This window comes from Ovis aries, chromosome 16, assembly GCF_016772045.2.
Source record: "Ovis aries strain OAR_USU_Benz2616 breed Rambouillet chromosome 16, ARS-UI_Ramb_v3.0, whole genome shotgun sequence".
In the NCBI taxonomy this organism is placed as follows: Eukaryota; Metazoa; Chordata; class Mammalia; order Artiodactyla; family Bovidae; genus Ovis; species Ovis aries.
Window position 1 is genome coordinate 5,154,864 of NC_056069.1, and position 25,821 is coordinate 5,180,684.

Below are 25,821 nucleotides of genomic sequence, written 5' to 3' on the forward strand. Positions count from 1 at the left end.
TTAGACTTCTCTGTGACCTTTAGTTCTGACACCCACCCACTGACTCACGGACATGTTGGTGCTCCTTACAAGGACACAAGGGTACATTTCCTTTAAGAGTTAAAGTGAATAGAAACTTATCTGATTTGACAATTTGGCATCCTTTTGGACGAGAGGTTTTATTCATTCATTCATTCTAGCTGTGTGATGGCAAGGTCACTGGAGGGACATGAAACTGTGTGCAGAAGTGAGAGTCTCTGCTTGTGACATTCATTTCCAAGGATGAAGTCCAAACCCTAGTTTATATCTGCAGAGTGTGCTGTAAAATTCTCTAGCCTCTCTTGGGGAAGCCAGTCACCATGAAAGAAGGGAGACTAACCACCCTGAAATGGCCACACTTTGCAAGGCCTCAGGGGTGAGATGTCACGTGGAGAAAGAGCAAGAAGGGGGAGGGGGAAGGGACTGGGAGCACTGAGGAGTCACCTTGACTACTTGAAGGGCACATCCATCCATCTCGGAAGGCAGCTAACGCCATCGGGGGAAGAGACCAACCACCCAGCAGAGCCGTTTCTAAGTTTCTGACCCACAAAATTGTGAGCAAAATAAAATTGTTGTCTCAATCTACTAAGTTTTGGAGTTGTTTGCTAACACAGCAAAAAACAATCAGGACAAAATTCAGGGGCCTAGTTGTCTTCCCTGCACAAAGCCCTCTTTGGTGCCCCTCCTCCTCTGCTGAGTGCTCTTCATGGCTTGTGAGGGCGAGTAAGCCTGCGGTCCCCATCCTTGTCAGTGTGCCACTGCTTTTTATGTGGGCTTTGCTTTAAGAGCCACAGAAAACTCTGGAAACTCTCCAGTGGAACATGGAATTAGCCAGTTCTCCTCTGTACCTTGTGAACAATTGACCTGCATCAGAATTCCTGGAGGGGCTTCTCTTGTCTCTCCCAAGCTTTAGCTCACCCAGGCAGACCTGATGTTAAATGGTGCGGTGGGCACATGCCCAGGTCCTGTGGGACAGCAGGGTTCATCCTGCTGAGTGAAACGGGCCCATTTCATGCATCAGCTTAGGTTGGCTTTGTGGCTTTCCCCCCACTTCTCTTTAGGGAGTGCCTTTTGAGTTGCATGTTCTTTCTGGGGAGTGATAAAAACTGAACTTCTTACGCTAGCAGCCTCATATGACTCCTAGCCCTAGGCTTGTATTGATCTCTCTGACTCCACAGAACAATTTCACATGAAACTTGTTCTCTGGCCAAGACTTGTTCCCTCTTCAGTAGGAGGCTTTCTTTTTTGTCAACTTTAGAATAAATTCAGATTTCTGTCTCCAGATTGTGGGACCCACAGCCCCAGCTTCCTTTGAAAACTTTGCTTAAATCCAGCATATTTGGAAGATCTTCTAGCCCTCCCACAGCCTCATCATTCCTGAACCAGTGGACTGGAGCAGTTCTGAGCGTTGGGGGGAGGGAGGTAGCTGCGTTTCTGAACACTGGGTGTATTTAACCCATATTTTCACATCAGGGGTAATCGACAGGTAGAAGAGAATGCTGACTGAGCCCTGCCACCCTCTGGAGCTTGCTAGCCTTGTGATGGCTCTAGGCAAATGAAGATGCCTTTGGGCTTCAGTGTTTTCATATGTAAAATGAAGCTCAGAAATGATATCTGTAAAGCACCAAGCAGCACAGAGGGCATGTAATAGATTCACAGGAAACTGCAGCTATCATGATGAGAGTGATGGCGGTGGTGAAGATTTCAGCGAAGCCTGACGTCTCAAGGCAGGGCTGGCGATCAGGTGGGTTTAGTGGAGAAAACTCAGCCTGCATGGTCACTCCAGCCAGCCACTCCCCAAAGGCTTTCCTTAGGAACACTTAAGAAGCATCTTAAAAAAAAATTACTCATATGCACTGAAAAGCGATCAGACTCCATGATTTTCCTCCCCTCCCTTAATCTGAACTAAAATCTGAGTCTTTGCAGAGAGGAAAGGTGAGAGCATCAATTTTCCTTTCCATTCTAAAGCAGAATTCCTTGGAGGCCTGGTGCTATAAATATAAGAGTATAATTATTCTTTCTTTAAGCCCTGTGTAAAATAGAATCGTACTGATTGGTTTAAATTAAAAATAAATCGCATGTGAAGAATCTGGGCCTGAAGTAGGGGAAAGCATGTGGACTTAGAGTCAGGGATCTGGGTTCGAGTTCAGATGTCCCCCACCCCCACCCCCGCCACTAGTCACATGGTTTGGGAGAAGTTGCTTTACTTTCCTATACCTTGGTTTCTTCACCTGTAAAGTGGGGATAATACCTGCTGCTTGTGGGATGTAGTGGGGATGAGGTTACGTATGCAAGATGCCTGGCATGGTGCTGAGAACAGAGTAGGTATGCCAATGGTGGAATAAACCATAAGATTAGTAAATCAGGGACTCCAGCTCTCCAGTAGTGCTGAGGAAGCGAGAGGGGAGGAGGAGGCTTCCCTGCCTGTGCAGAGCCCCTGGCCCCTGAGCTGTTTTCTGGCCAAGACTTAATTATGCTGGGGGTGTCCTCTGTAGGCCCCATCTGCAAGAAAGGGTAGCTGACTCCAAGGTCTGTGCACTTCAGAAGGAGCTCTGAGGACCACCCTGATGGCCCTGGGGTTGGTGCTTTCAGGCTGGCCACAGAAGCTCAGCCTCCTCTTTGGGTGGTTCAGGCAGGGTTTTGGACAGAGTCCCTGTGGGGGAAGAAAAGCCCAGAGTCGTCTTCTTCCCTGAGTTCCTCTCCCTGTAAACTGAACAGTCACCATTACATTTTTTAAACTGACACGATTGATTTACAATGTTGTATTATCTTTTGCTGTATAGCAAAGTGACTCAAATATATATGTATATGTACACACACATATATGTATACATTCTTGTTCACATTATTTTCCATCATGGCTTATCATAGGATATTGAAAATAGTTCCCTGTGCTATACAGTAGGTCCTTGTGTTGTTTTTTCTTTCGGTTACACCATGTGGCTTGTGAGATCTTCTCCAACCAGGAACTGAACCTGGGCCACCACAGTGAAAGCCCAGAATCTTAACCACGAGGCCACCAGGGAAGTCCTGGGGCCTTGTTTATCCATCCTATATGTAACAGTTTGCCTCTAGTCCTAAACCCCCAATCCTCCCAGCCCCCTCCCCTTTCTGCAGCCATGCCTCTGTTCTCTATGTCTATGAGCCTGTTTCTGTCTTGTAGATATCTGAACATCCAGCATTTAATGGACTCAAAGCCCACTTGCTCACAGCCATCCCCTTGGCCCACCCAGAGCTCTCTCAGACAAAAATGCTACTCAAGAGGAAGTCAGTTATTTAAAACCTTTATTAAGTCTTGGAGAAAGATAATGCAATGTGACAAAGGACAGATCCTGCTGCCTAAATCCGTAACAGAAACAGATCTTATAACTTAGCAAGCCCACATGGTGCTGATGCTGAGATCACAGGAGGGTTGCTCTTCGTTAGGAAACGGGCCCTGGAGGCGCTGTTTGTCCATGTTGTTCTAAACAAAGCCTTTTCCTAGGTTTAAGCTGAAATTTCTGTGTGTGTTTGTCTGTGTGTGAAAGTACAGCTACAGCTCTGGGCTAGCATTTTCTATTTATTTAGTTTTGAGTGTCAGCGTTTCACTCTACTGAGGCCTCTCATTTCAGAATAACAGGGCTATTTATTGATACAAAGGAGAGGTGTTCAGATCATCTTGTCAAGATGCAGGGCTCAAAATAAACATCATATCTTTATTTGGAAATCCACATCCTTCCTCAAAGGAAGGCTCAGGAGTAAATTTGTATGAAGTACGAAGCCCCAAGTGGAGGGTCTATTTTTAAGGACAACTTTGCTTACATTTTGGACTGTACAAATGCCTCTGTCCATGCTTACAGGAATTTGGATTTTCCTCAGTTTTGAGATAAAGAAATCTCAGCAATAAATACTACTGTAGGCTTCAAAAGTTTAGGAACCAGAATGCAAGGATTTCTACCTGGCTTTTGAGGAGAAACAAAGCAGCGGCATGAAAAAATATACAACAGCGATCAATGAGGGGGTTCAAATCAACATAGGAAGCAATTGTATGTCTCGGGGGAAAACACCGAGATAATAAATACAAATGACAAATATTTACAACAGAAGCAACACATGGGGTGTCAGTAGCGAACACATAAAACATTTACACTGCGGAAAATATAAAAGTGATGCCTTTCACCCACCCGGCCCAGAAGCGGGCGAACAAATGAGCAGCTGACCCAGCAACGCGAGAGAATGTTATTGCTTCAGCTTTTGGGTGATGGAAGGAAAACAGTCCACGTGCTGTGTGGCTTCAGACAGCCACGGTTTACGTTCAGTTGCCATGGCAGAGTCTGACACACCGGTCCTCCTCTCTCCGAGGGCAGAGATGGATCGAGCACATCTCCTCTGTTTTCTGCAACTCCAGCTCTTTCTAGGTGCTTCTCCCAGGCTTTTGTACCCCTCCCCCCAACAGATGGTTTCTTTCCAACATGCATCGTGAAAGATTGGGAAAACGACGCTCTGGCACCCTGTCCTGGCAGCAGTGAGACTGGATTTAGGTTATATAAACACTAGCTGGGCTTTGGGTAAGGGCATTCTGTGGAACAAATCATTTTTGAGTAGATAAATATAGCCTCTTTATCTCTGGCCTCAGGTTGCTTTGAGGGAGAGCTATGAGTTGATATAAATGGAGGATGCATACTTTTTTGCCCAGTCATTAGAACAGCAGTCGGCAAACTCAGGCCCAAGAGCCAAATCCAGTTGGGCGCTTGTTAAATAAAATTTTAGCGGAGTGAAGCCAAGCCTATTTGTTACGTGTTGTCTGTGTATGTTTCTGCTTTCAGGCAACAAAGGCTGAGTTGAGTAGCTGCAACAAAAACCATATAACCTGCCAAACTGAAAATAGTGTATTCACTATCTGGACCTTTACAGACAAGGTTTGTTGACCCCTGTTCTAGAAGGACCCGGCCCAGAACATCCATCCATTCCTTGCAATACTGGGCTCCTATTTGAGTACTGGCTGCAAGAAAGGATAAGCTCTGTCAGAAAAGAGAAGAAAAGGCCTACCTCTGAGGCCTCTTCAGTAACGAGACATCCATTGCCAGTGCTTTCTGTTCTAATCCTTTCCCTGTATCCTCAGTTCTGTCTCTCCTCCCTGCTTTTCTTTCTACGCTCTGACTCCTTTTCTGATTGCTACTTCTTCATTCTGGATCTGGGAAATCTTGTCCCCCAGTGACGTGCAGCAGTCTCCTTCTGTGTTCCCCTTTTCCAGCCTCTAGCATGGACAGGCCAGCTTTCCAACTCGGCCCAACAGAACCAGGGTCTGTCTTGGCTGAGGGTCAAGGCGAGGTACCGAAAGGCAAAGGGAATTCTGTCCATTGCACTCCTGTGTGCATTTTTTCCAGGGTGGGCTTTGCTCTAGTGGCAATGAGCCCATGTCAGGCAGTCAGACATAAAGCTACATCACTTTTTGATTACTTTAAAAATAGCACTTAAAAAAAAAATTCAGCCCCCAAAGATGGGTTGCTTTTTGCTTTCCTTTGAGCTGGTTTTAATGACCCAGTTGCTTGTTTGAAAGCTATTTATTTAGACGACAGATAAGGAGATGTAACTGGATAAATAAAAAAAAGTGAAATCGAGACTGGAAGCAGTGGTTAAAATACAAACACACAGGGGCCACTCCCTGCAGCAGGGTCCCCTAGACAGAACAATGGCTCAGAAATTACACTTAGAATCCTCGCCACCCCCACATCCCCCGCCCCGTCCCAAGTTACTCCAAACCTCAAGGTCCCATGCAAGAAACTGGATTTCTGTTTGGCACCAAGCACCCACACGGCCCTGCCCCCGCTCCACCCTTCTCCCGATTCCCTGGGAGATTTGCACACCCACTCCTGCGCCGGAATCCAGCTGCACTCCGCTAGGACGGTCGGCACAGAAGCTGGGGGCGGGGCCCAGCACCAAGCGCACAGTCGAGCCCCTGCGGGTCACCCCGCCCCTCTCGTCACCTCCCATGGCAAAGGGAGCCGCAAGCCACAGCCCAGGGTCTCCGCGGATGGAAAGAAGGCAAAGTTGCGAGGAGGCCGACCTCCCGTCGGGATGTGTGGATGCGGGACACACCAGGCACAACCGAGCCCTCGCTGCCCAGGGAGCCTCTGCCTCACCTGTTCATGCCGCTAACACACCTCCAATCAAGTCCGCAATCCCCATCACATCCTGCGAGTGACAGCCCCCCTCTTTAATGGCAAATGTTTTGGAATGTCCAGAGAGAAGAAAATGGACGGCGTGGAGGAAAAGATTTCCCGGCCGGGCCTTTCATTTCACCTCCGGATATCGGAATACTCAGACTGTTCATCCTCCCACTCGCTGCTTCCAGAAGTTCCTTGGGCCCCGGGTCCGGCCGTTCTGCCCCGGGCGTGGGCGTTGGGGTGGCTCTTGCTAACTCGCTCACCCTTGGCACCTCGGCCGGTCTCCCGACTGCTGGGCTCCGCAAGGTGGTGACCCATTTCCGCGGGGTGGCCCCTGGAGAGCTTGGCCCTGTCGCCCTGGAGCTGGCGCTCGGGCGGCGCCGTGGGGGGTCTCTGGATGGCAGAGGTGCAGAAACTCAGGATGGAGCACAGGCTTCCCCAGCTCTGCTCACACTGAGCCTGGACGCTGTGGGTGATGGCCTCCTTCACCTCCTCCCCACAGGTCAGCAGCAGGTTCACTAGGTCCACGTAGGGTCTGGGGATTGAGAGAGAGACCGGGGCTGGAGAACGCCTCCTGTGGGCTGCGGAGGGCAGGACCCACAGGAGGGGAGAGACCTGGCCGGTGCTTGACTCGGGTTTGGTTTGGCAAACGATGTTTCTGGAATTACTGCAAGCCTTTACCTGGATTCTGTGGAGTACTGGGCTCCCTGCCAGGCACTTGAGGGAACTGGAGCCTGGGGGAGGGAGCCCGCCACAAGAAAAAGGGCCCCAGACAATACACAGGTGTCTGTGCTAGGAAGCCTAGAAAGAAGCCCCAGGGAGTGAGGCACACAGCTGTGGGGATGAGGCCAGCAGGGGAGCTCCAGGCCCGTTTGTGCTGTGCTCTGCGTAGTTGCTCAGTCGTCTCTGACTCTCTTCGATTCCCATGGACTGTAGCCTGCCAGGCTTCTCTGTCCATGGGGATTCTCCAGGCAAGAATGCTGGAGTGGAGTGACATGCCCTCCTCCAGGGGATCTTCCCAACCCAGGGATCAAACCCAGGTCTCCCACATTGCAGGATTCTTTACCATGTGAGCCACCAGGGAAGTCCCTGGGCCTGTTTAGGGTGTGCTAACTAGGAGGATTTTAGCAGGAGGGGAAATGGGTCTTGGAGCCAGTGGAATACTACTTAGGCAAATGGTGAAGGGCCTTAAATACTAAACTGAGGAGTCTTTATGGCAGGGAAGTGAGATTGGCTGGCTTTGCACTGGGTGTCCTTCTCCTCGATACGCCTAATCTAAGTTAGGTTCCCCCAAAACCACTTACCCCATGTGTGTATTTGCCCCTGCTTTGGGCTTATGATAATGAAGGGTGTTTGGGGAAGTTTCTGGATGCATTCTCCTTTGTATCTGGAGGCGTCTGGAACAGGTGAAGGGTGGGGCTGGGGTGTTGATTCCAACCAAGATTTCCCTTCCTTGGTGGCAGAGGCTGAGGCGGGGGAGTGGCTGTCTGAACAGCTCTATTCTTTCTGTCTGGGCTTCCCCACAAAGGGAGGTGAGAGCTGGCCTGGCGGAGAGGGGCCTCTGTGCTTGGGACGTGAGCCAGCTGTCTGTGAAATAAGCATGCTTGGTTCCCAGGGGGAGGACCAGTTCCTCAGGCCATCTTTAGGAAAAGTGCTGAAGGAGGAATGACTACGTACCTTCCTCCTGCGGATGGAGGTGTGTGCAGAAAGCCGGAGCAGTGTGCCTATTTTGGGGCCCATCTGGCAAAAGGTGCCCCCAGCAATGGGCTCTCCTGGCCAACTCACCAAGCCTTTCTTACATCTCACTGGACTCTTAAAATCCCCAAGGTGTGGGGAGGCGTCTGGCATGTTCCAGGTGGCTAACAAGCTTTCTTAAGCAGCCTTCACTGGCAGAATTTCCGGGTCTTTCTGATCATGCACTGGGCCATCCCCCTGGGCAAGAAACCACTCTGGCACATGAGCTCATTTATAGGAACAAGCCTTTTTTTCCTCGGTGAGCCTGTACCACGGGACGCTGCGCTACAGACCATTTGACTCTTTTCTCTGCATGTTGGCTGTTGTTGCCCAGCAGGAAGGGCAGATTGTTTGAAGACTTGTGAAGCAGTTTGCTGCCATTTTTATGAATTAGTCCTCAAGTTGTAATTGAGTGAACTGTCCTCATTTCATAGATAGAAAAACAGGGACATGGTGGGGGAGAAAGTGGCTTTTGGAAGCTTCTGGGCTGAGAAGGCCTGGGGCTGGCCTGAGAGCGGAGAGGAGGAATGTTCCGGCTGACAGAGATCAAGCTGCCTTTTAAGGCTCACTTGATGCCTTTGGAGTCGGAGAGTCTGGGCACAGCTGATGGGCAGGGTGCTGAAAGTCTTGAAGGCAGGCCCCTAACCGTGACAAGGACAGTGATGACCCAAGTTGACTTCAGCCAAGAGAGGAGGGCATGGTCACACGAGGGACGTGCTCCCTGTATGTCTGTTTTTTCCCGTCTTTTGAAAACTAGCACTGACAGCCTCAGGGAGGTCAAGTTCACTGAGTGTCTGCCAGAGCATCATTGGGATTTTAGCACCTGATCCTGCCTGCCACCTCCTGCGGCTAGATAAGCAGATCACGGAGACTAAGCATTTGTCTTTGGGGATGCTTTTTTCCAAGTTTCTTTCCCCAGAGTAAGGAGAGGAGGGGCCCTCTTGGGAACCCATGGACTGCCTCTTGGCCTCCTTCAGCAGGGCATCCTGGCTGCCAGATGAGCTTGCTGAATCCCGAGGCGGATCCCAGAAGGCTGGACTACCCCACGCTCTTTTCTGCCCTTGGTACTCTCTGCCGAGGAGAAAGCTGTGAACCACGGGGAGGGGTGTGTTCATCTAAGCTGTATTTCAAGCTGGCATGGTGCCTTCTCAGGCTGCTAGCTCAGCCCGTGTCTAATGACAAAGCCCAGCTCTCTCCACTGGGCGTCAGCAAGGCTAAAGAGTTTTTAAAAATACTTGGAGGGGGATGTGCCTGGAGGCTGCCAGCACCCAGTGACAGGGTGTCTGATGGCCAAGCGGGTGATATGGAGAAAGTTGGACGGGAAGGGGTGAGGGGAGCAGGGCGTTTGAAGGAAGTCACTTTAACTGAATGTGAGTGTTTTAGGGGTTAGGTGAGGGTCAGGTTGAGGGATGGGGGTGATGTGGATTCTAGGATGCCTATGATTTCCTTCTCTCTAGAGGGAAGAGCAAATTCAGTTTTCATTTTCTTATCTGTGGCCAAGGTCACACATTCTTAAATGGCCTTCTCGCTATTCGGGGACTGATGGGATCTTTGGTGCCCAAATCAGTTAAGGTAGTTAAGAAAAACTAAAAAAAAAAAAAAAAAAAAAAAAAAAAAAATTCAGTTCAGCTTTAAATGCTAGTTGACAGACGTGCAGTTACAGCTTCAAAAGGGAAGGCAGTGGGATTTTGTGGGGAGCTAGAGTTGCTGGCTTAGCAAGAGGAATTGCATGTGGCCACACTGAGTATTTAAGAAAAAGGTCCAGGTTTGCTTTTGGGGTAGACCACCTGCATTTCCAGAGCAGGCTGGCGTAGGGGCTATGTGGGCTCTAAATGATGCATGGAGCCTTTTGGAAGTAAGGGTCCCATGGACGATGTTTCCATGGAGGAGGTATCAGAAAGCCATAGTGCTTTCTGTCCTCTTAAATGCAAAGGTGGGGTGGGGTGGCAAAACCCCTCAAAACCTTCAGTTTTCCCAAAGAAACAAGTCTTCTTGGCTCCAGGAATGTGTTACAGAATTAGTCAACAAACTATCTCTGATGGAGGAGAGTAAGTTGAGGACAAATGAACCTCATGAGCTTCTCAGCAGTGGAGTGTCTGCCTCTTGCAGGGGCACCTGGAGGAAGGAAAGCTCAGTGTTCTGCTTGTGTAATGGAACTGTTTTTGAAAAAAGGGAAAAACTCCTGCTGCACTTGGGGACCAATGAGCCTTTAGTTGGTCTAGTGGGGAGGATGGAGGCCAGGACAAGGAGGTTTGAGGTCCATTCCTGACAACTGGCTTCAGAAGTACCAATTCCCAAGTTGGAAATTAGGAATTGAACCTCAGAGCAAGATTTTTTAACTTTTTAGCTTCGCGTTCTTTCTCTGTTGCATGGGGTTAGTATTCTCTGGCTTGTAGCACTGTTGGGAAAGGTAAATGAGATAATCTAGGCCAAGTTCCTGGCCAAGGGCCTGGCCCACTCAGAAAATGACAGTTATTGTTATTGCTATTGTTGTTGATGCTATTGTTGGTTTGATTCTTTATAGAGATTTGGAAGAACAGAAAATATTTTATTGGGCATTAGTATAACTCAGGCTTCCTAGGTGGTGCTGGTGGTAAAGAATTCGACTGCCAATGAAGGAGATGCAAGAGATGTGTGTTTGATCCCTAGGTCAGGAAAATCCCCTGGAGTAGGAAATGGCAACCTGCTCCAGTCTTCTTGCCTGGAAAATCCATGACAGAGGAGCCTAGTGGGCTACAACCCATCGAGTCAGACATGATTGAGCAACTGAGAACACAGTGTAACTCAAGGTAAAGGCAACATGACTTTGCTCCTGGCAAGAGCTGCCTATAGAGATTCATGGTGTATCTAATAATTCTAACACTGCACCAGGGGTGTTGCAAGTGACAGGTGATGGCTGCTATTCTCTGTGGTCTAAGTGGTGTGGGTGGCATGGGGCGTGGCCTGTTTAGTGACATAGTTGAGGGAGGCTATGGCATGAACTAAGGAGCAAGGGTTGATAAAACTACTGATTTGGCCCAGTGAGTCACTGGGCAAAGACCAACAGTGCAGTGACTTGTACTGGGCTGCTTAGCCAGTACCTTACTTTCTGCCCTGAGTCCCCAAGAAAGGAGCCATTGTATGTTTTTAAAGGAAGATGTCATGGATTTATGATTGAATTGCAAGTCTTCTAAAGAGTATGTTCCTATCCCCTCATTTTGCCATAAAGGTGTTTAGCTGAGTAATGTTTTTATCATTTGTTTTGCATTTTCTCTGGGAGGGCACGAATGTTGGAGAAGGTGAATTGGACTTTCTAAGGGAAAGCAGAGCTTATGGAGGCAAGGGGAAAAGCTATTGGTATTTAAGAGTGTAAGTCCTGGAGCTGCAGTGCCAGGCTCCTCCATCATTGTCTGTGTGACCTTTACCACAGTGAATCTCAGTTCTCATCTGTCAAATGGAGATGAGAATGGCACCTAGCTCATGGTGCTGTCATGACGATCAAGTGAAAAATTCATATGAAGCCTTAGCACAATGCTGGGCACTCAGTACATACTCAGTATATATTACCAGCCCTTGGCCATCTGCTGGGGCACCTACATGGCAACCCGGAACACTCAGAACCTTTGGGATCCTGGCTGAAGGAAAGACAAAAGGTATTCCTGAATCCCACACGTTTCACACTCAGTGAAAAAGATTCCCTGTTGCTATTGCTTTGGATTTTGAAACTGATGGTGGAAATTTCTTTTGCTTTTCCTGAAGGCCAGCTGGAAAGGGATGCTCAGGGGAGTCGGTGCAGCTTTCCGTGGTAAACCACAACCTCCCATTTAACAGGAGAGTTCGGCCTCTACAAGTCAACCCATCAGACTGAAGAAGACTGTCTCTGGACCGCAGCAGGCCTCTCCTCCCTCCATCCACGTTCCAGCATCACCCCACCCCACCCCCGACCCACCCCCACAGGGCAGCACTCACTCATGCAGCAGCAAGTCCTTGAAGTGAATCATCTCCACCATCACCCGGATGTTCTCCTGTGCAGCAGAACACAGGTCATGCTTAAGGTAGCACTCCCGCTGTAACTGGAACACCATCTCCTTGATGGCTGGACACTTCCGGCTTATGCAGCTGAATCTGTGCCGCAGAGCGTGGGCCTTACACTTCAAGGCATCTTTGATGAATGACTTGCCCTGAGAGAGGAGGGGACAGGGGAGGGAGAGAGGGGTGGAAGAGACCAGTCCTTATTACACGCTTTGACAGTCTGACCCTTGTTGGGCTTGCATGGGATTTTTCTGACGCCCGAACCTCAAGGCCCCATCCAGACGGACATCCTTGCTGGTGACAGGCTGAGGCTACATTGGGAGGTCTGTCCAGAGTGATGTGAGACCTCTGCCTTCAGCCCCAAAGGATGTTACCTGGGAGACTGACACAGCTGCTTCCTTCCTCCCAAACTCCTCCACTAGCCTCCCTTGTCCTGCAGCTCCTGTGGCCCTCTGTCCTCAAGGGAGCCCAGTGTTGACTGTATGGTGGCAACGTTTCTGAAACCCTGGACAGGCATAAGCCCAGAGCTCCTTGGCGGTGCGTGGTGAGAGTTCTTCCCAGGTGCCTGCTTGTGCAGATCTCGCATCTTTCCTGCTCCTTCTAGTGATGGGAAGGTCGGGTGCCAGCTGGGCCTGCCTTTCCTGCCTCAGTGCCTCCCACCGACCCCAACCCATATTCTCTCTCTCCTCCTCCTCCTAGCCTTTAAGGAGGAGCATTCTTTTCCTTTTTGAAAGCAATTCGACTCCTTTAAACTGTTAGGATTACTGCCTCTAAAAGGCCCGCCTGGCACACTGCCTGCCAGCATCTGGAGCCTGAACTGCCCGGCTGACAGCCCCTCCCCCTCGCCCCAGGCCTCCGAGTGGCGAAGGCAGCCAGGCATACATCTGGCCTGCAGTTCTCTTTCCTGGCAACCCCATGAGATTGTTCTCATCCTAGAGAGGAGACAGCTGTTGGTGTGGGGGCGAGCCTGGGCCGTTAGCTTCCTTATCAACCTCGCGGGGGCACAGAGGCACTGTGGGATACCCACCCCGGGATCCTCACACCCCCTCTTCTACAGAAGCGAGCTGTCATTGGAGAGGTCACTCCTGTGTTTTAGACAAGCCTGGAAGTAACAGAGTTGAGAAAGTAAATGGGTTTAGGTTGGAAGTGGGAACCTGGCCAGCATGTTTATTTGTCCTCTCCTGTAGAAGCAGCTGAAGGGTCTACACATAGAGTCTGATCACTGAAAAGCCACCTCACGGTGATTCCCTTTCCTCTGACGCGCCAGTGGGAGCCAAATAGGATGGAGGGTAGGGTGTGCCGGTTGACTAAGTAGTTATGGGCTGAGACCTGACTTGAAAGGGATGCTTCTAACTTGAGAACGTACTCCTGTTGGTTGAGGGAAAAAAGGAAGATGAATTTATGTGAGGGCTGCAGCAATCTGTTCTCAGTATTCTTCCCTGACATCCTGTGGGATTGCCCTGAAATACACATCTTTCCTCCGGATTTCCTATTACGTTTCCTAATTCCCGTTAATCCAGAAGGGATGCTTTATTAGGGCATCTCAAGGAGTTCAAACACTTTCCTCCTCTTCCCTTCCCTGGTTTCCCCTGCTGGCACCCCACATCCTCTGTAGGGGAGGCTGCCAGCCCTGTCGCATCCCTTTCTGGTTCCCAGGCGTTGCTTTGTCAGGCTGTCTACAGGATGTCAGTACATGGTAACTGGTGATGTTCACAAATCACACCTCAACTGTTGGCCTCATCCAAACAGTCATGGCTTGCCAATGAAATGACTTCACAATGCGTATACAGGCTGGGGAGGACATGAAGGAGATGAGCCTAATGCCCCACTCCACCTGAAATGTGTCCGTATGGTGTGCACTGGAGCCATGAGGTTACTTGTTGGGTTCCTTTCCTACTCATGCGGCATCTAGGCTTTTACCCTGGGGACCCTGGGATAAGTGAAGTGGGTCAGGCCCTGACTATAGTTATTATACAGAGCAGGACTCATTCAGGGTTCCAACTTTTCAGATTGGGAGAGGAGGATCTGCTACTTAGGAGGAAGAAAAGTCTGCTCTCTGGAGGCCCTGATTTATCCATGCTGCCTGCCCACATGTCCTCTAGGAGATGACGAATTTCTACAAATTTCGTGTCTCTCTTATTCTTGCCTATTAGGTGAAAATAGCTTTTGCCATGTTTAACTGGAGTCCTTGGCCTTCCTTGCTCTACCCCCAGCCTAATGTCATGGTCCTCGCAGACTGGGTTCTGGGTAGCCAGACATAGTCTGTCCCTTACAAGATGTTTATTATTTATTATGAGTTTTCTCTGCTAAGAATCCTCAAATAATTGTTCAGCTTGGTCTCCATCCCACTCTGTGCATGCAAACTCAGTGAAGAGTGGAGGAAGACTCGGCCGAGATGACAGGCCCGGAAAGCTGGACCCCAGGAGTGGAGTGGGGAGTCACTGGCACCCTGCTGCACACCTGGAAGGTCTCTGCTGCTGAGTCGCCCCAGTCGTGTCCGACTCTGTGCGACCCCATGGAATGCAGCCCACCAGGCTCCGCCGTCCCTGGGATTCTCCAGGCAAGAACACTGGAGTGGGTTGCCATCTCCTTCTCCAGTGGGTGAAAGTGAAAAGTGAAAGTGAAGTCACTCAGTCGTGTCCCACTCTTAGCGACCCCATGGACTACAGCCTACCAGGCTCCTCCGCCCATGGGATTTGCCAGGCAAGAGTACTGGAGTGGGGTGCCATTGCCTTCTCCATGCTGGCAAGCACTAAAACCCACCATGACGATCAGCTAGGAAACTCTGTTAACAGGTTTTTCCAATGAACGCTTCAGTCATGCTCTGCTGACCCAAAACATTCTTGGTGCTCAATATGGTTTTTACCTGGGCATCAAATTTTCCAGCGTTGTGCAGAAAAGTCATGCAAATTCCATGTAAGCCCCGAATCTCACAAGAGTTGTTCTCGAAACATTCAAACACGCCACACCCCACATCGCCAGCGTTGACCAAACAGTGCTGGATTTCCGCTAAAATGAGAATTACATGCAATCATATACAAAATTCTCTGCCATGCTGGGGAATGGAAAGAGAGGCTGGTTGAAATAAAAGTAATGACTAAAAGGAAAATTAAGAAAAAGTGTTAGAAATGACTGTTTCGGGATCCAAAAACCAAGGAAATAAAATTTCATTACTTAATCTACTTATGAAGATAACCAGTATATGTAAATATTTGTAAAAATTAGCCAGACCTACATCACAAAAGTCACAAGAGAAGTTAGGTCAGAACACTCCATTTTTTCATCCTTTTCACCTTATTAAAGTATTTGTGGGAATACTTAGTTTGACAGCTGAAGATATTTCAGCTTTCTAAACCCACTGGCAAAAATAAAATTTCAACCCATTAGCTTGGTCTTTCCCTTCTGTCCTTCATCAATGAAATACTCTTCTGTACTTGGATGAAGCTGCTGCTATTAAATCACGGCCATTTCCTTCCTGACCCCCAAATGAGAGAGTCCAGAAAGCAGTTTCAATTTAGCTTTATGATTCAACACCTAAAAATCAAAACAAAATTCCTATTAAGGCAGCGCCTCCAAACCATTCGCATTAAAAATACCAGGCTAGGGAAACTGCGGTTTGCTTGCAAGCAGGCTCAGGAGTCGAGTCAGATAGGGGTTAGTCTGCAGAAACGCAACCTTGGCAGGTCGAGGTTCCTTTTTAATAGAGATCTGGGGTGAGATGTCGCTTAATACCCTAGACTTCTCGCGACCCGGGTGTCCGCTGCCCTCCTTCGCAGAATGTGGCCCCAATTCGAGTCTCTGAAAGGACAGGCTGAGAGGGAGTTAACTGTCAGGCTGCACAGCCTCTCTCCCTTCCCCCCCCCCCCCCAATTCCCTGACTTAAACCAACCACAAAATTACACCAGAAGAGTATATTTTGGAAGAAGGGCGGGTCGGAGGAGATAATCCGCATTCAGATTAAATTTGCCGAGAGAATGAGGGGCGTGTATTTGCTGAGAGTCACCAACTAGCGAAAATCACGTTTGATTCTCAGGGAAATCTCTGGGAGGGGAAAGGTGGGTGAGATTCCTAGGACGAGCGGGGAGCGAGCTGGGGGTGCTGGCATCCGCCTGTGGAGATGGGAGACTCCCGGACGGTCCCATGCGCGGCCCCGGCGCGCCGGCCCGGAGCGCGCAGGGCCGCGGTTCACTCGCTCCCGGCGCCCCTAATGGGCACTCGTGCATTCCTGCTCGTGCGGTGAACGCACGCACGGCACCGCCGGGTTCGCAGGCCCCCTTAATAAAGGGAGGGCCGTGAAGAGCGCAGAAGCGCTAGGCAGATTTTCTTCCTCTCCCGGGGGCTGGGAAAAGGGCCAGCCCCGTGCCCTGCACGCCTGGTCGTGCTTGGCAGCTCGCGGGTAAACGGAGAGCAGGTCGAGCAGCTGCGGCGCACGGTTCGGGCCGTGTCACCATTTCTTCTCTTGCTGACCTGCTCTGGAGCCGGGGACGGAGGCGGCACCGCAGAGGTACGCTTTACTCCACCCGCCCCTGCCCGTTCCGAAAGGAATGCCCCACAAGGGGGAAAGTTCGCCATGCAATTTGTCTCGCCTACAAAGTTCTTGGATGTCGGGCATCTTTTGAGGAGGGGGAGAAGTAGTCCCGCCGGCTGGGTAGAGAAGTTCTTCGGTTCAGGGCGCAGCCCGGTAGCGGGGACGCTCCGTGCCTCCTGCAAGCCGGTTAGGATGGAGCAGGGAGGTTTGAACCCGTCCGGGGACGCTGGAGCCGACCCTGGCCGCGTCATGCGGTGCTTCCTTTACCCTCGACCCCCGGAGGACAGCAACAAGTCCTGCCCCAGCCATCTCATCACCCGGCCAGCACGTGCGGATTCCGGGCTCGCGGAGCCCGGTGTGGACCTTGCTCTGCCGCGCACTTTCCTCTTCACGCCCCGCTCCACCCCAAGAGTTTGCACAGCCCAGGGTGGGCGCCCAGTTCTGGGCGAAGCGCCCGGGGCGCGCTGCGTGGGTGCGGTATGTCTTCTCCCCGCAGCTCCCCGCCGCGGGGGCGCACGCACTTACCTGTGTTCTGCAAGGACAGACGGCCTTTCTGCTGGGAGCCCCTGTCTTGGGGACCTTCGGGGGTGTTGGTGGCGTCGGTCCCTCGAGCTGGATCGAAGGTAACCAGCACCAAAGCCAGGGTCACGAACTGGCCCAGCCGCTCGGCACACATGGTTCTTGGTGTAAACCTCCAGCCCGGAGACCTGGATTCTTTGTGCTCCCCTCCGCCTCTTCCTCCTCCTCCGCCGCTTCCCCTCCTCCTCCCACTCTTCCTCCCGGCTCGCCTTTTCCCTCCTCGCGGCCGCGGCTCTGATAGAGGTTACCCAGCGCCCTCCCGTAGCTCTCCGGAGAGCATGTGACCAGGCCTTTAGCAGCGCCGCGAGTGCCGGGCAATCGCAGGGACGGTGCCTCAAATATCCCTGGAAGCTCTGGTGTCACTTGAATGAAGGAGTCGAGCAGGTGTTGTCCCGGCGGCTGGACCAATCCGAGACCCCCGCCCGTTTGACAACACGGCCGGGAGGCGGGGCCTGCGCCCAACTACTACAGGAGGAAGCCGAGCGCCGCTGGGAGCGCCCGACAAAGTTGCCGACCTGGCGACGGCCACGCGTTTGCGTGCATGTGTGAGTGTGTGAGAGCGCGGCCGGAGATACATGCGCGTGTGCGGGTGCTCCAAGGCAATGGCCGAACGGACTTAACTAAAAGCGAATCCCAGCTCCGGTTGCAGCTAAAGAAAGGCGAGAGGGGATGGTCTGCGCTGGGACAGCGTTCCCCGCACCCACCCCCCCCCAACCCCCTCGGGCTCCTGGCTCGCTTCACACCCGCAACGGGCTGGGAAAGTTTCCTCTTTCTGCCTTTTGTAATTTAGTTGAGATTCCTAGCCCCGAGGCCTTGACAGATTGGAGAAGTTTTCTGGACACAGTGGTGCTGGGGGCAAGCTGGGCACAGATGGGAATTCCTGGCGGTGTGATGTTTTGCATTAAAAACAAAAAATCCTCCAAACTATTTTAGGATAGGAGCAGAAGCGCTATACAGGACTCTGCCTGAGCGGCTGCCCTATCTTCCTCTTTTCGCCCCGCTGTGGTGGGCCTTGCCACACCTTAAGTGTCAGATTCTTGCCCCTCCCTCAGTCCAGACGGATTCTGGGCTGGGCTGCAGGGATCCAGGTGAGAGACTGGACTTGCATCATTTACAGGCGGGTGGCAGGGAGGCCCGGGCAGCCCTGAGTCAGCCCGCGGCGGAGCATCGCGTGCCCCAGAGGCTGGAGCTTGAAAGGCAACTTTACGCGTCTCCAAACACACTCTTCCATTTTCCCAAAGCGCTACTCGCCGCCGCGTTCTGTGTTCCTTTTACTCTTCATTCATCGGATGGAAAAGGTCAAAAAAAAAAAAAAAAAAAATCCCCAAAGCCTGAAAGCAGAACCCGAGGAAATTCTCTCCATCTCTTCTGCTTTCTTGTTCAAGCTCCCTCCCCAAGCACAGCCGGGGCTGGGTTGCCCTCGACTGCTTTCTCCCCCACGGCTTGCGGAAGCAGGGAGAAAGTTGGGCGCCGCTGGGAGCGCCTCTTCCCCCGCTGTGTGTGTACGTGTGCACGCTCACGTCTCCCCCGCGCCGAGGCCGGGGACAGGAACTGCTCCGGGCACCGTCAGTCCGACGGCGCAGCGCCGGGGGCTCGTAGGGCAGGGGGAGGGCGGGGACGCGAGCGCTGCGCCGCTCACCCCGGGTGACGCGCTTTCGCCCCTCCCCCGCCGTCTCCACCCTCCTGCAGGAGAACAGGTGAGCTTGGGTACCAGCTCCAACCCCCGCCCCCGCCCCGCTCCCAGCCCGAGCCCTCTGCGGTAATGCGCCCCGGAGGTTTCATCACCCGCTGCCCGCGGCGACGCGGCTCTGGGTCTCCGCGGCGGGGCGCACCGAGCGCCTCGTTGGGGCAGCCTTTTGACACGGTTGGGGGAAGGGGTGCGGAGACGCCGGGGCCAGGTCGTCCTCTTCAGCCGTTCGACTTCCCAAGCTCCCCTCCCAAGGTCCCGGATGCCGGATGCAGGAGGGCGTTAGGAACGGGGATGCGGGCAGGGTGGGACCAGTGGCTGCGGCTGTCCAGCGTCCAGCGGCCCAGAGGTGGGAGGAATGATAGGACCGGTGGGAAAGGCACCTTCGAGTAGGCCCTTCAAGGGGTTGCAGCGCCTGGGGGCTAGCTGCTGTCCACCGTCCCCACCCGATTTCAGAACCCCAAGAAAGGGTCACTTTGAAGGTCTGAGTCTGCATCGTGACAAAAAACTGACCACTCATGCCCATGATTCCCATAACAATTACATCTTCCCTCAAGAGTTTTTGGGGGAAGGAGGTGGGGTACAAGTCCATTATATTAATAATAGATGGTGCGCACTCCCCACTCTGTTTTTGTTTGGGTATTTATTTCCTTTATTAGTTTATGAAACACTATCTCCTGTAGATTCTTAAGAGACAAAACATAACAAAAAAACAACCGCAGTCTGGCCTCCCACGAAGTCCATAAGCCTCTGAATTTCCTGGGTAGGCTTTCTTTCCTCGGAGAGCCTCTTTTGTAGGTGAGAACATGAGTAATACTGGCATTAAAAAGGGCATCTGGTCTCTTGGCTCTTTGAGCAACACAAACAGGAGAGGTCTAGTGGGTGGGAGCAAGCCCACCTTTGTGGGATGTAGACAGTCTGAGTCTTCTTGTTAGAAGGCTGGGCCACCACCTGGAGCAGGGGTCAGGCAGATGCAGGTCTCTGGGCTCCTGCCTCCCAGAGCTGGGGCACAGCCTTTTGCCACCACAAGGCCCTGGGACTGCCCTCAGAGGACCTGCATAATAGAAAAATTCATCTTGATGCTATTTGCTCCAGTTTCACAGGGGACATTCGTGTCTCCTACCTGAGCCACCTGCCCCTTTTAGAACTAAAAAAAAAAAAAAAAAAGCGGTAGTTGGATTTGAGGTATATCAAGTGCAGTTACCAGTTCTTAAGAGTTTTATATTCAGACTACTTGGCCAGAGCCAGACATCCAGAGAAGAATGCCCATCCCAGTCTGTCCCATCAGGGCTGAGAAAATTCTGCAGAAGCAGGAGGCAGTGTACTGGGATTACCAGTCGAGGCCACGGGCCTGGGGTCAGAGTAGGGAGAAGAGCTCAGGCTGGTGACTGTGCTGTGATCTTCCCTTTCTCCTTCTAGCCTTATAACCCAGGCCTGGTTTGGCAGCCTGTGGCTGGTGACAATAGGGAGTAGGTAAGGGGCAGTAATAATGATATTATTACTGTAAAGGAAACATGAATGGGGGACAGACAATGGACCATGCATTGTGCTTGCAGATTTGGTCTCTCACTCGGTGGGAACTGAGCCTTTGGAGATGTAAGGACAGTCCAGCTGGTATTGCCCTGAGACTCAGCAAGTGTTCTTGGCTGGATGGGCCCTCCTTCTCAGTTTAAGGCCCAACTGGCAGTGGGAAGGATGAGGCAGGCTCCCTTCGTGACATCTGGGGGCTTCTGTGGTTAATGCATGGAACCCAAGTTTTCCTTTCTCACTCTAATTCACCAATTAAAACCAAACAGTGAGGGTGTTAATTCGGGTTTAAGTTTGAAAGGGGAGAGGATACTGACAAGCAGAAAAGGAACAGAGGGTATCATAGGAGGGAAGACCATCAGGGGTAAATGAACAGAGAGGACGTGGTGCATTTCATATAAGGAATAGGAGTTGCCCAGTTTGGTATTCAAATGCAAGATAAAGCTGTCAAGGACGTTTGGGGCCTGGTTGCAGGGCCTTTGTGAATAAATCTGTGCTCACCAGAGAAGATTTTGTTATCTCATCCTGGTGGGGTTTAAGGTTGAAACTCCAGGACGCTCTTAGACTAGATTCCCTTTTGGAGTTAGGAAAAGGTCAGCGGCCCAAAGCTGACACTGAAGGAAGGGATGGATGAGAGGAATGGTAAGTAATTAGTTGGAATCTTGATGTGGATTGCTATGCCTAGAAGGATGTTCTTACTTGCGTATGAGCAGGTGGTGCCTTGGAGGATGGGAAGTTGTTGAATGATGAGGCAGTGTTGTGTAGGTTGATGTTAATACTTGGTGGCTGGTTCCAAAGCCAGAGTGGAAAACGTGGCTTCCACGTGTAGAGCTCCTCCTCCTGCAAGCCACGCCCCCTTGGGCACCCGACTGTCTGGACTGATGGCACCACCTTATGGTCAGAGAGGGAACTGCTTGTCCAAATAGTGGACTCTCCTCTCTTCCAGGCTCAAAGACACGGACACCGGGTCTTCCACCTTCTCCTCAATTTCCTTAGCAAGTAAGTTAATACAGATTTAGACAGTCTCCTCCTTGCAACCACATGCTTTAATCACCCCATCAAGGAAATCTCATTCAAACTTTTTGCTTTTCCTCCCCATGCTTTGATGTGAGCCTCATATCTGTTCTATCATGGCCCCTTTGAGTCACATCTCTGTGAGGGAAAATGGCAAAAGAAGTTGTCCACGTGAAACTGGCCAGACAAAATAACAATAAGATGCTGCTACCAGCCTCCAAAATAAGGAGAGGTCTCTCCCTAAAAAGTCTCTATCTTTCCCTTTGTTTTCCTTCATTGAACGGGTTGTTTCATTAAATGGAATTCAAGAGAAGGGAGACTGTATCATCCATCTTTGAGGCTGTATATTGGCGTTACAGCAAAAGTCCAGGGCCTCAATAACATTATGAATTAAGAAGACTTTTGTGGGGCTGCTCTGGAAACCTCACCATCATTTATAGTATTGCTTGTTGGAGGAAGAACTATCCTGAGTTCCCAAAATAACCAACTCCCAAAGGTTTGGAGTACACCACTTTTGTGAATTGCACATTTCCTCTATGTTGTAGATTAATCGTCAAACCATAGTTGTGGACTGATTGGAAACACAAAAGATGAATGAGAATTTTTAAAAGACCCAAGAGAATAATAACACTGTCTCCTCACTGTAAAGAATCAAAAGCCGTAATCGCCAGGCATCCGATCATGGTCTGAGTTTTGTTTGTGCCTTGCTCTGAAGCCTGCATAGTATTCCACTTGGCATCTCTGTTTTCCTCGGGTCATGAGTTTTGCCTCCTCACTGTGTGCAGAGACAAAACTCCAGGAGGAAGTGTCCCAGGATCTGCCGGATCTCACGAGGAGTGCTCCTGGGTCCGGAGGGGAGCCCCTCTGGCCTTGGAGCACTGTGGCGCTTTCTCTCTGATGGGTTTGGTCGGAGAACTGTGAGTAAAGGAAGAGTTGTTGTTTTATTGTGTCTGTGTGTGTGGGGGCAATTTTCCAGGGAGCCAGATTTTGAAAATCTTCATGAAATGATCAAATCTGTTAATATGATTAAACCAGCAGTATGCCATCAGGGTCCATGGAACTAAATTTTCATTTTAGAGTTTTTTTTTTTTTTCTGAGGAGTTCTAAATATTTGTAAAGGTTAATATTTCATAATTTTGGTTCTTTTTAAAATGAATCTTGCAAAGATCAAAGAGAACATTTACTTTTTAAACAAAAACAGAATAAAACCCATTCTATCTTGAATGTACCATGTAGGACCATTGGGGCCATTTATAAATCTAAGACTTTGTGGAATCTGATTTTTCTTATATCTTGAAGCACTTTTCATTTTATCATCCTTGGGATTATATTATCATTGCCCATCAATTATTACCAATTATACTAAAAAAATACTAAAATAATAAGAAAATGAAAGAATGATGGCATCACCATCCAGAAGGATTATGCCATAGTGAAATAAATCATCATGATTGCATCACCGTTCAGTTTTCTTATAACATTGCTTAGAGTATTACATCATCTTTCAAGAAAGTTTAAAAGAGGCTAGAAGATACCATCTTTGTAGTTTTATTATTATTGCTTTCATTGCATGAGAATAGAGAATTTGTCATTGCCCGCACAAAATGGTGAAGAGAAGAAAATGACAAAGGAAAGTGTTTTTTCCAATAGTTAGACAAATCGGAAGAGACAATAGCGATGTTGACTCTAACGGTAATAGTAAAATTCACTTTGTAAGCAAAGTCTCAGACCCTGAATTTTACCATACAATAATCTAGGTGAGTTTTCTCACACTCCAGAATTGACAAATAAACAATATATTTTTGAGGACAAGGAAAAAATATGATATTCTCATCCAGTTAGTCATTCAACAAGAATGATTTCATCACCCAATATTTTGCAACAAGAACCGGGACCATCCTGTTTTGCTCAAAGAAGCAGGAACCAATGTTCTTTTACCTTTTGTGGTGTTTGTTTAACAAAATTTTCTTGATACTGTTTGAAGGGGACAAATGACAAAATCAGGTGTGTTTGCAAAAGTGATCCAAAGAATATTCTTGCCAATGTTTATAAATGTAAAAATGAAAATGCTTTGCAATTATGGAGAAAGATGACCATCTCTTTGGCAAAGTTATGACCCATCAGAGGTTTCAAAAGTACTAGTTTTATAATGCAAGAAGAGCCAGAATTGACAATAAATCAGAACTTACTGGAGAATTACTTGAAATATGGAATTAGTATTCGTGAGATTGATCTGCCCCAGGTTCACATTTGACAGTTCATGAATAGTTAGTTGCATGTAAGAGAATATTGCTCATTTTGAGTTTATATACCTTCAAAGTCGCGAGAATAGGGAATGAAAATGCGCTGTATTTAAATGATTGAACGAATTGTGTAGTGAAAATGTAAAAACTATCCCTTTATTATTACTTCTGTAAATTACTCAGAAAAATAAAAAGACTTCCATTGGACCAGATGATGACGACAGCTTTTTCTTGATGCACATACAGCAGGGCCTGAGGTCACACACATAGAATATTTTTTAAAAAGTCAAATAAACTCCTTCAGGTAAGCAGGAGACTCCGTCCATCTGTCCATTCTCAGCCCTCCCACCACCCCACTTTCCTTAAAGCTTGAAATGGCAACCCACTCAAGTATTCTTGCCTGGAGAATCCCACGGACAGAGGAGCCTGGCGGGCTGCAGTCCACGGGACATGACTGAGTGACTTCACTCACTCACTCACTCACTTACTCAAGGATTAATGACTGTTTCACAGCAGGGTGCTCTGAATGAAAGACATTGTCATATAGCCTTTCCGTTTATTCTCCCCTTTAGTGGAACTCAGTATTTCTCAAAATTCAGTGGGGATAAGAATCGCTGTATAAGACATAAAATATGAATACTGCATTCTAGAGGTTGGTAGGCAGGATTTGTAAGGTTCATTGTAACCACTCAAGAATTTTTGCTTTGTATGAAGACTTTAGAACCGACCTGTCTTAGTCCTCTGAGGTGGCCATAACAGAATACCATTGTCTGGGTAGTTTAAATAACAGTTTTCTTTTGGCCTGCCTGTACGGCTTGCCTGGTTCTTAGTTCCCTGATAAGGGATTGCAACTGTGTCCTTGGCAGTGAAAGTGCAGAGTCCTAACCACTGGACTACCCGGGAGTTCCCACAAATGTTTATTTCTCGTAGTTCTGGAAGCCGGAAGCCTGGGATCAGAGCGTCCGCCTGGTTGGGTTCTTGGTGGAGGCCTGCTTCCTTGATTATACACAAAAAGAGGGAGAGAAGGAGATGCTGAGAGAGAGCTCCATCTTTATAAGGGCATTAATCCCACCATGAGGGTCTCACCCTCATAAACTATCTAACCCTACTTACCTCCTAAAGACCCCACATCCAAATTCCATCACATTGGGGGTTAGGCTTTCAGCTTATGAATTCAGGGAGGGCACAGACATTCAGGCTACGGCACTGAGCCACTCTGGCGTTGATCCACTCAGTAAACTCTGTGTGTGTCTGTGTCTTAGACCTGGTGTTACACAGCGGGCAGGAAGGAAGAGCTGAACTCAGGCACTGCCCTTCTGACCTCCCTGGTGGTTCAGATGGTAAAGAATCTGCCTGCAATGCAGGAGACCTGGGTTTGATCCTTGGATGGGGAAGATCCCTTGGAGAAGGGAATGGCAACCCACTCCAGTATTCTTGCCTGGAGAATCCCATGGACAAGGAGCCTGGCAGGCTACTTACTATCCATGGGGTTGCAAAGAGTCAAACACGACTGAGTGACTGTCACGACTGCCCTTATAGCAGCATCAATCTAGACAGGAGGAAGCAATAATTTTTCGAGCACTGTGTGGTCAGAATTACCATGGAGATGAGATCAGGGTATCCTGGGAACCAAGAGGATGGTTGCCCTCAACCGCTGACACCTCAGTGGTTGACGCCTTACGAAAGGTGTCAAAGGTGAACATTACTAGTTTTTATGTTCACTTACAAAACAGGAATTGAAGAGGAGAATGTTTAGGAGGCATTTGGAGGGTGGAAACAGGGAGAAAAAACCTCCAGGCAGCAAGGCCAACATATGCAGAGGCCCAGAGGAGTGAGAGAGAGCAGGCAGGATGGAGAGCTGGGTGGTCTGGTGTGGCCAGGCAGGATGGTGTTTGTGGAGGAGAGGACTCTCGGCTGGACACTGACTGGGATTAGACCTGAGGGCCTATTGTGTCTGTCTTCATCTGCAAGTAACAGAAAACCCTAAGCAAAAACCTTATTAAAGGCAAGTGTGTTACTCCCCATTCCAGAAAGTGGATTGGGGACGGAAACCTCTGCGGGGGGAACGCATTGCGAAGTCAGGTGGCAAGTGTAGAGGTGATTTTGAGAGGCTTGTGGGGGACAAACGGATGGGATAATCAACTTGTACGCTTGAGGGGTAAGTGGGGAAAATGGCGGCAGCTTAAGCCTCTCTTTAGCAGTCCTCCCTTTACCGGCCCTGTGCTCCTCCCCACTTCTGCTCCCCACCCACATCTCCCAATCAATGCCATCACTACTTTTCTGGGGGTGTGTGTGTGTGTGTGTGTGTGTGTGAGTCATGTCCAACTCTTTGTG

General features: G+C 49.7%; 1 protein-coding gene and 1 long non-coding RNA gene across 2 annotated transcripts in view; one reads left to right on the plus strand and one right to left on the minus strand.

Annotated features, from left to right (window-relative positions):
- Positions 1–3,286: 3,286 nt before the first annotated feature.
- On the minus strand, positions 3,287–17,325 carry STC2 (stanniocalcin 2). Its single transcript, XM_027979996.2, has 4 exons — positions 16,963–17,325; positions 14,776–14,918; positions 11,847–12,058; positions 3,287–6,699 (listed from the first exon to the last, which is right to left on the minus strand). Exons 1-4 carry the CDS (start codon positions 17,111–17,113, stop codon positions 6,297–6,299), a joined length of 909 nt encoding a protein of 302 aa, XP_027835797.2. The 5' UTR covers positions 17,114–17,325; the 3' UTR covers positions 3,287–6,296.
- A 1,354-nt stretch (positions 17,326–18,679) lies between these two features.
- The window catches only part of LOC121816790 (uncharacterized), a 30,537-nt gene continuing 23,395 nt past the window's right edge, over positions 18,680–25,821 (plus strand). The window contains exon 1 of the long non-coding RNA XR_006056482.2: positions 18,680–18,713. This is a non-coding gene — a long non-coding RNA (uncharacterized LOC121816790). The remainder of the gene's footprint in view (positions 18,714–25,821) is intronic.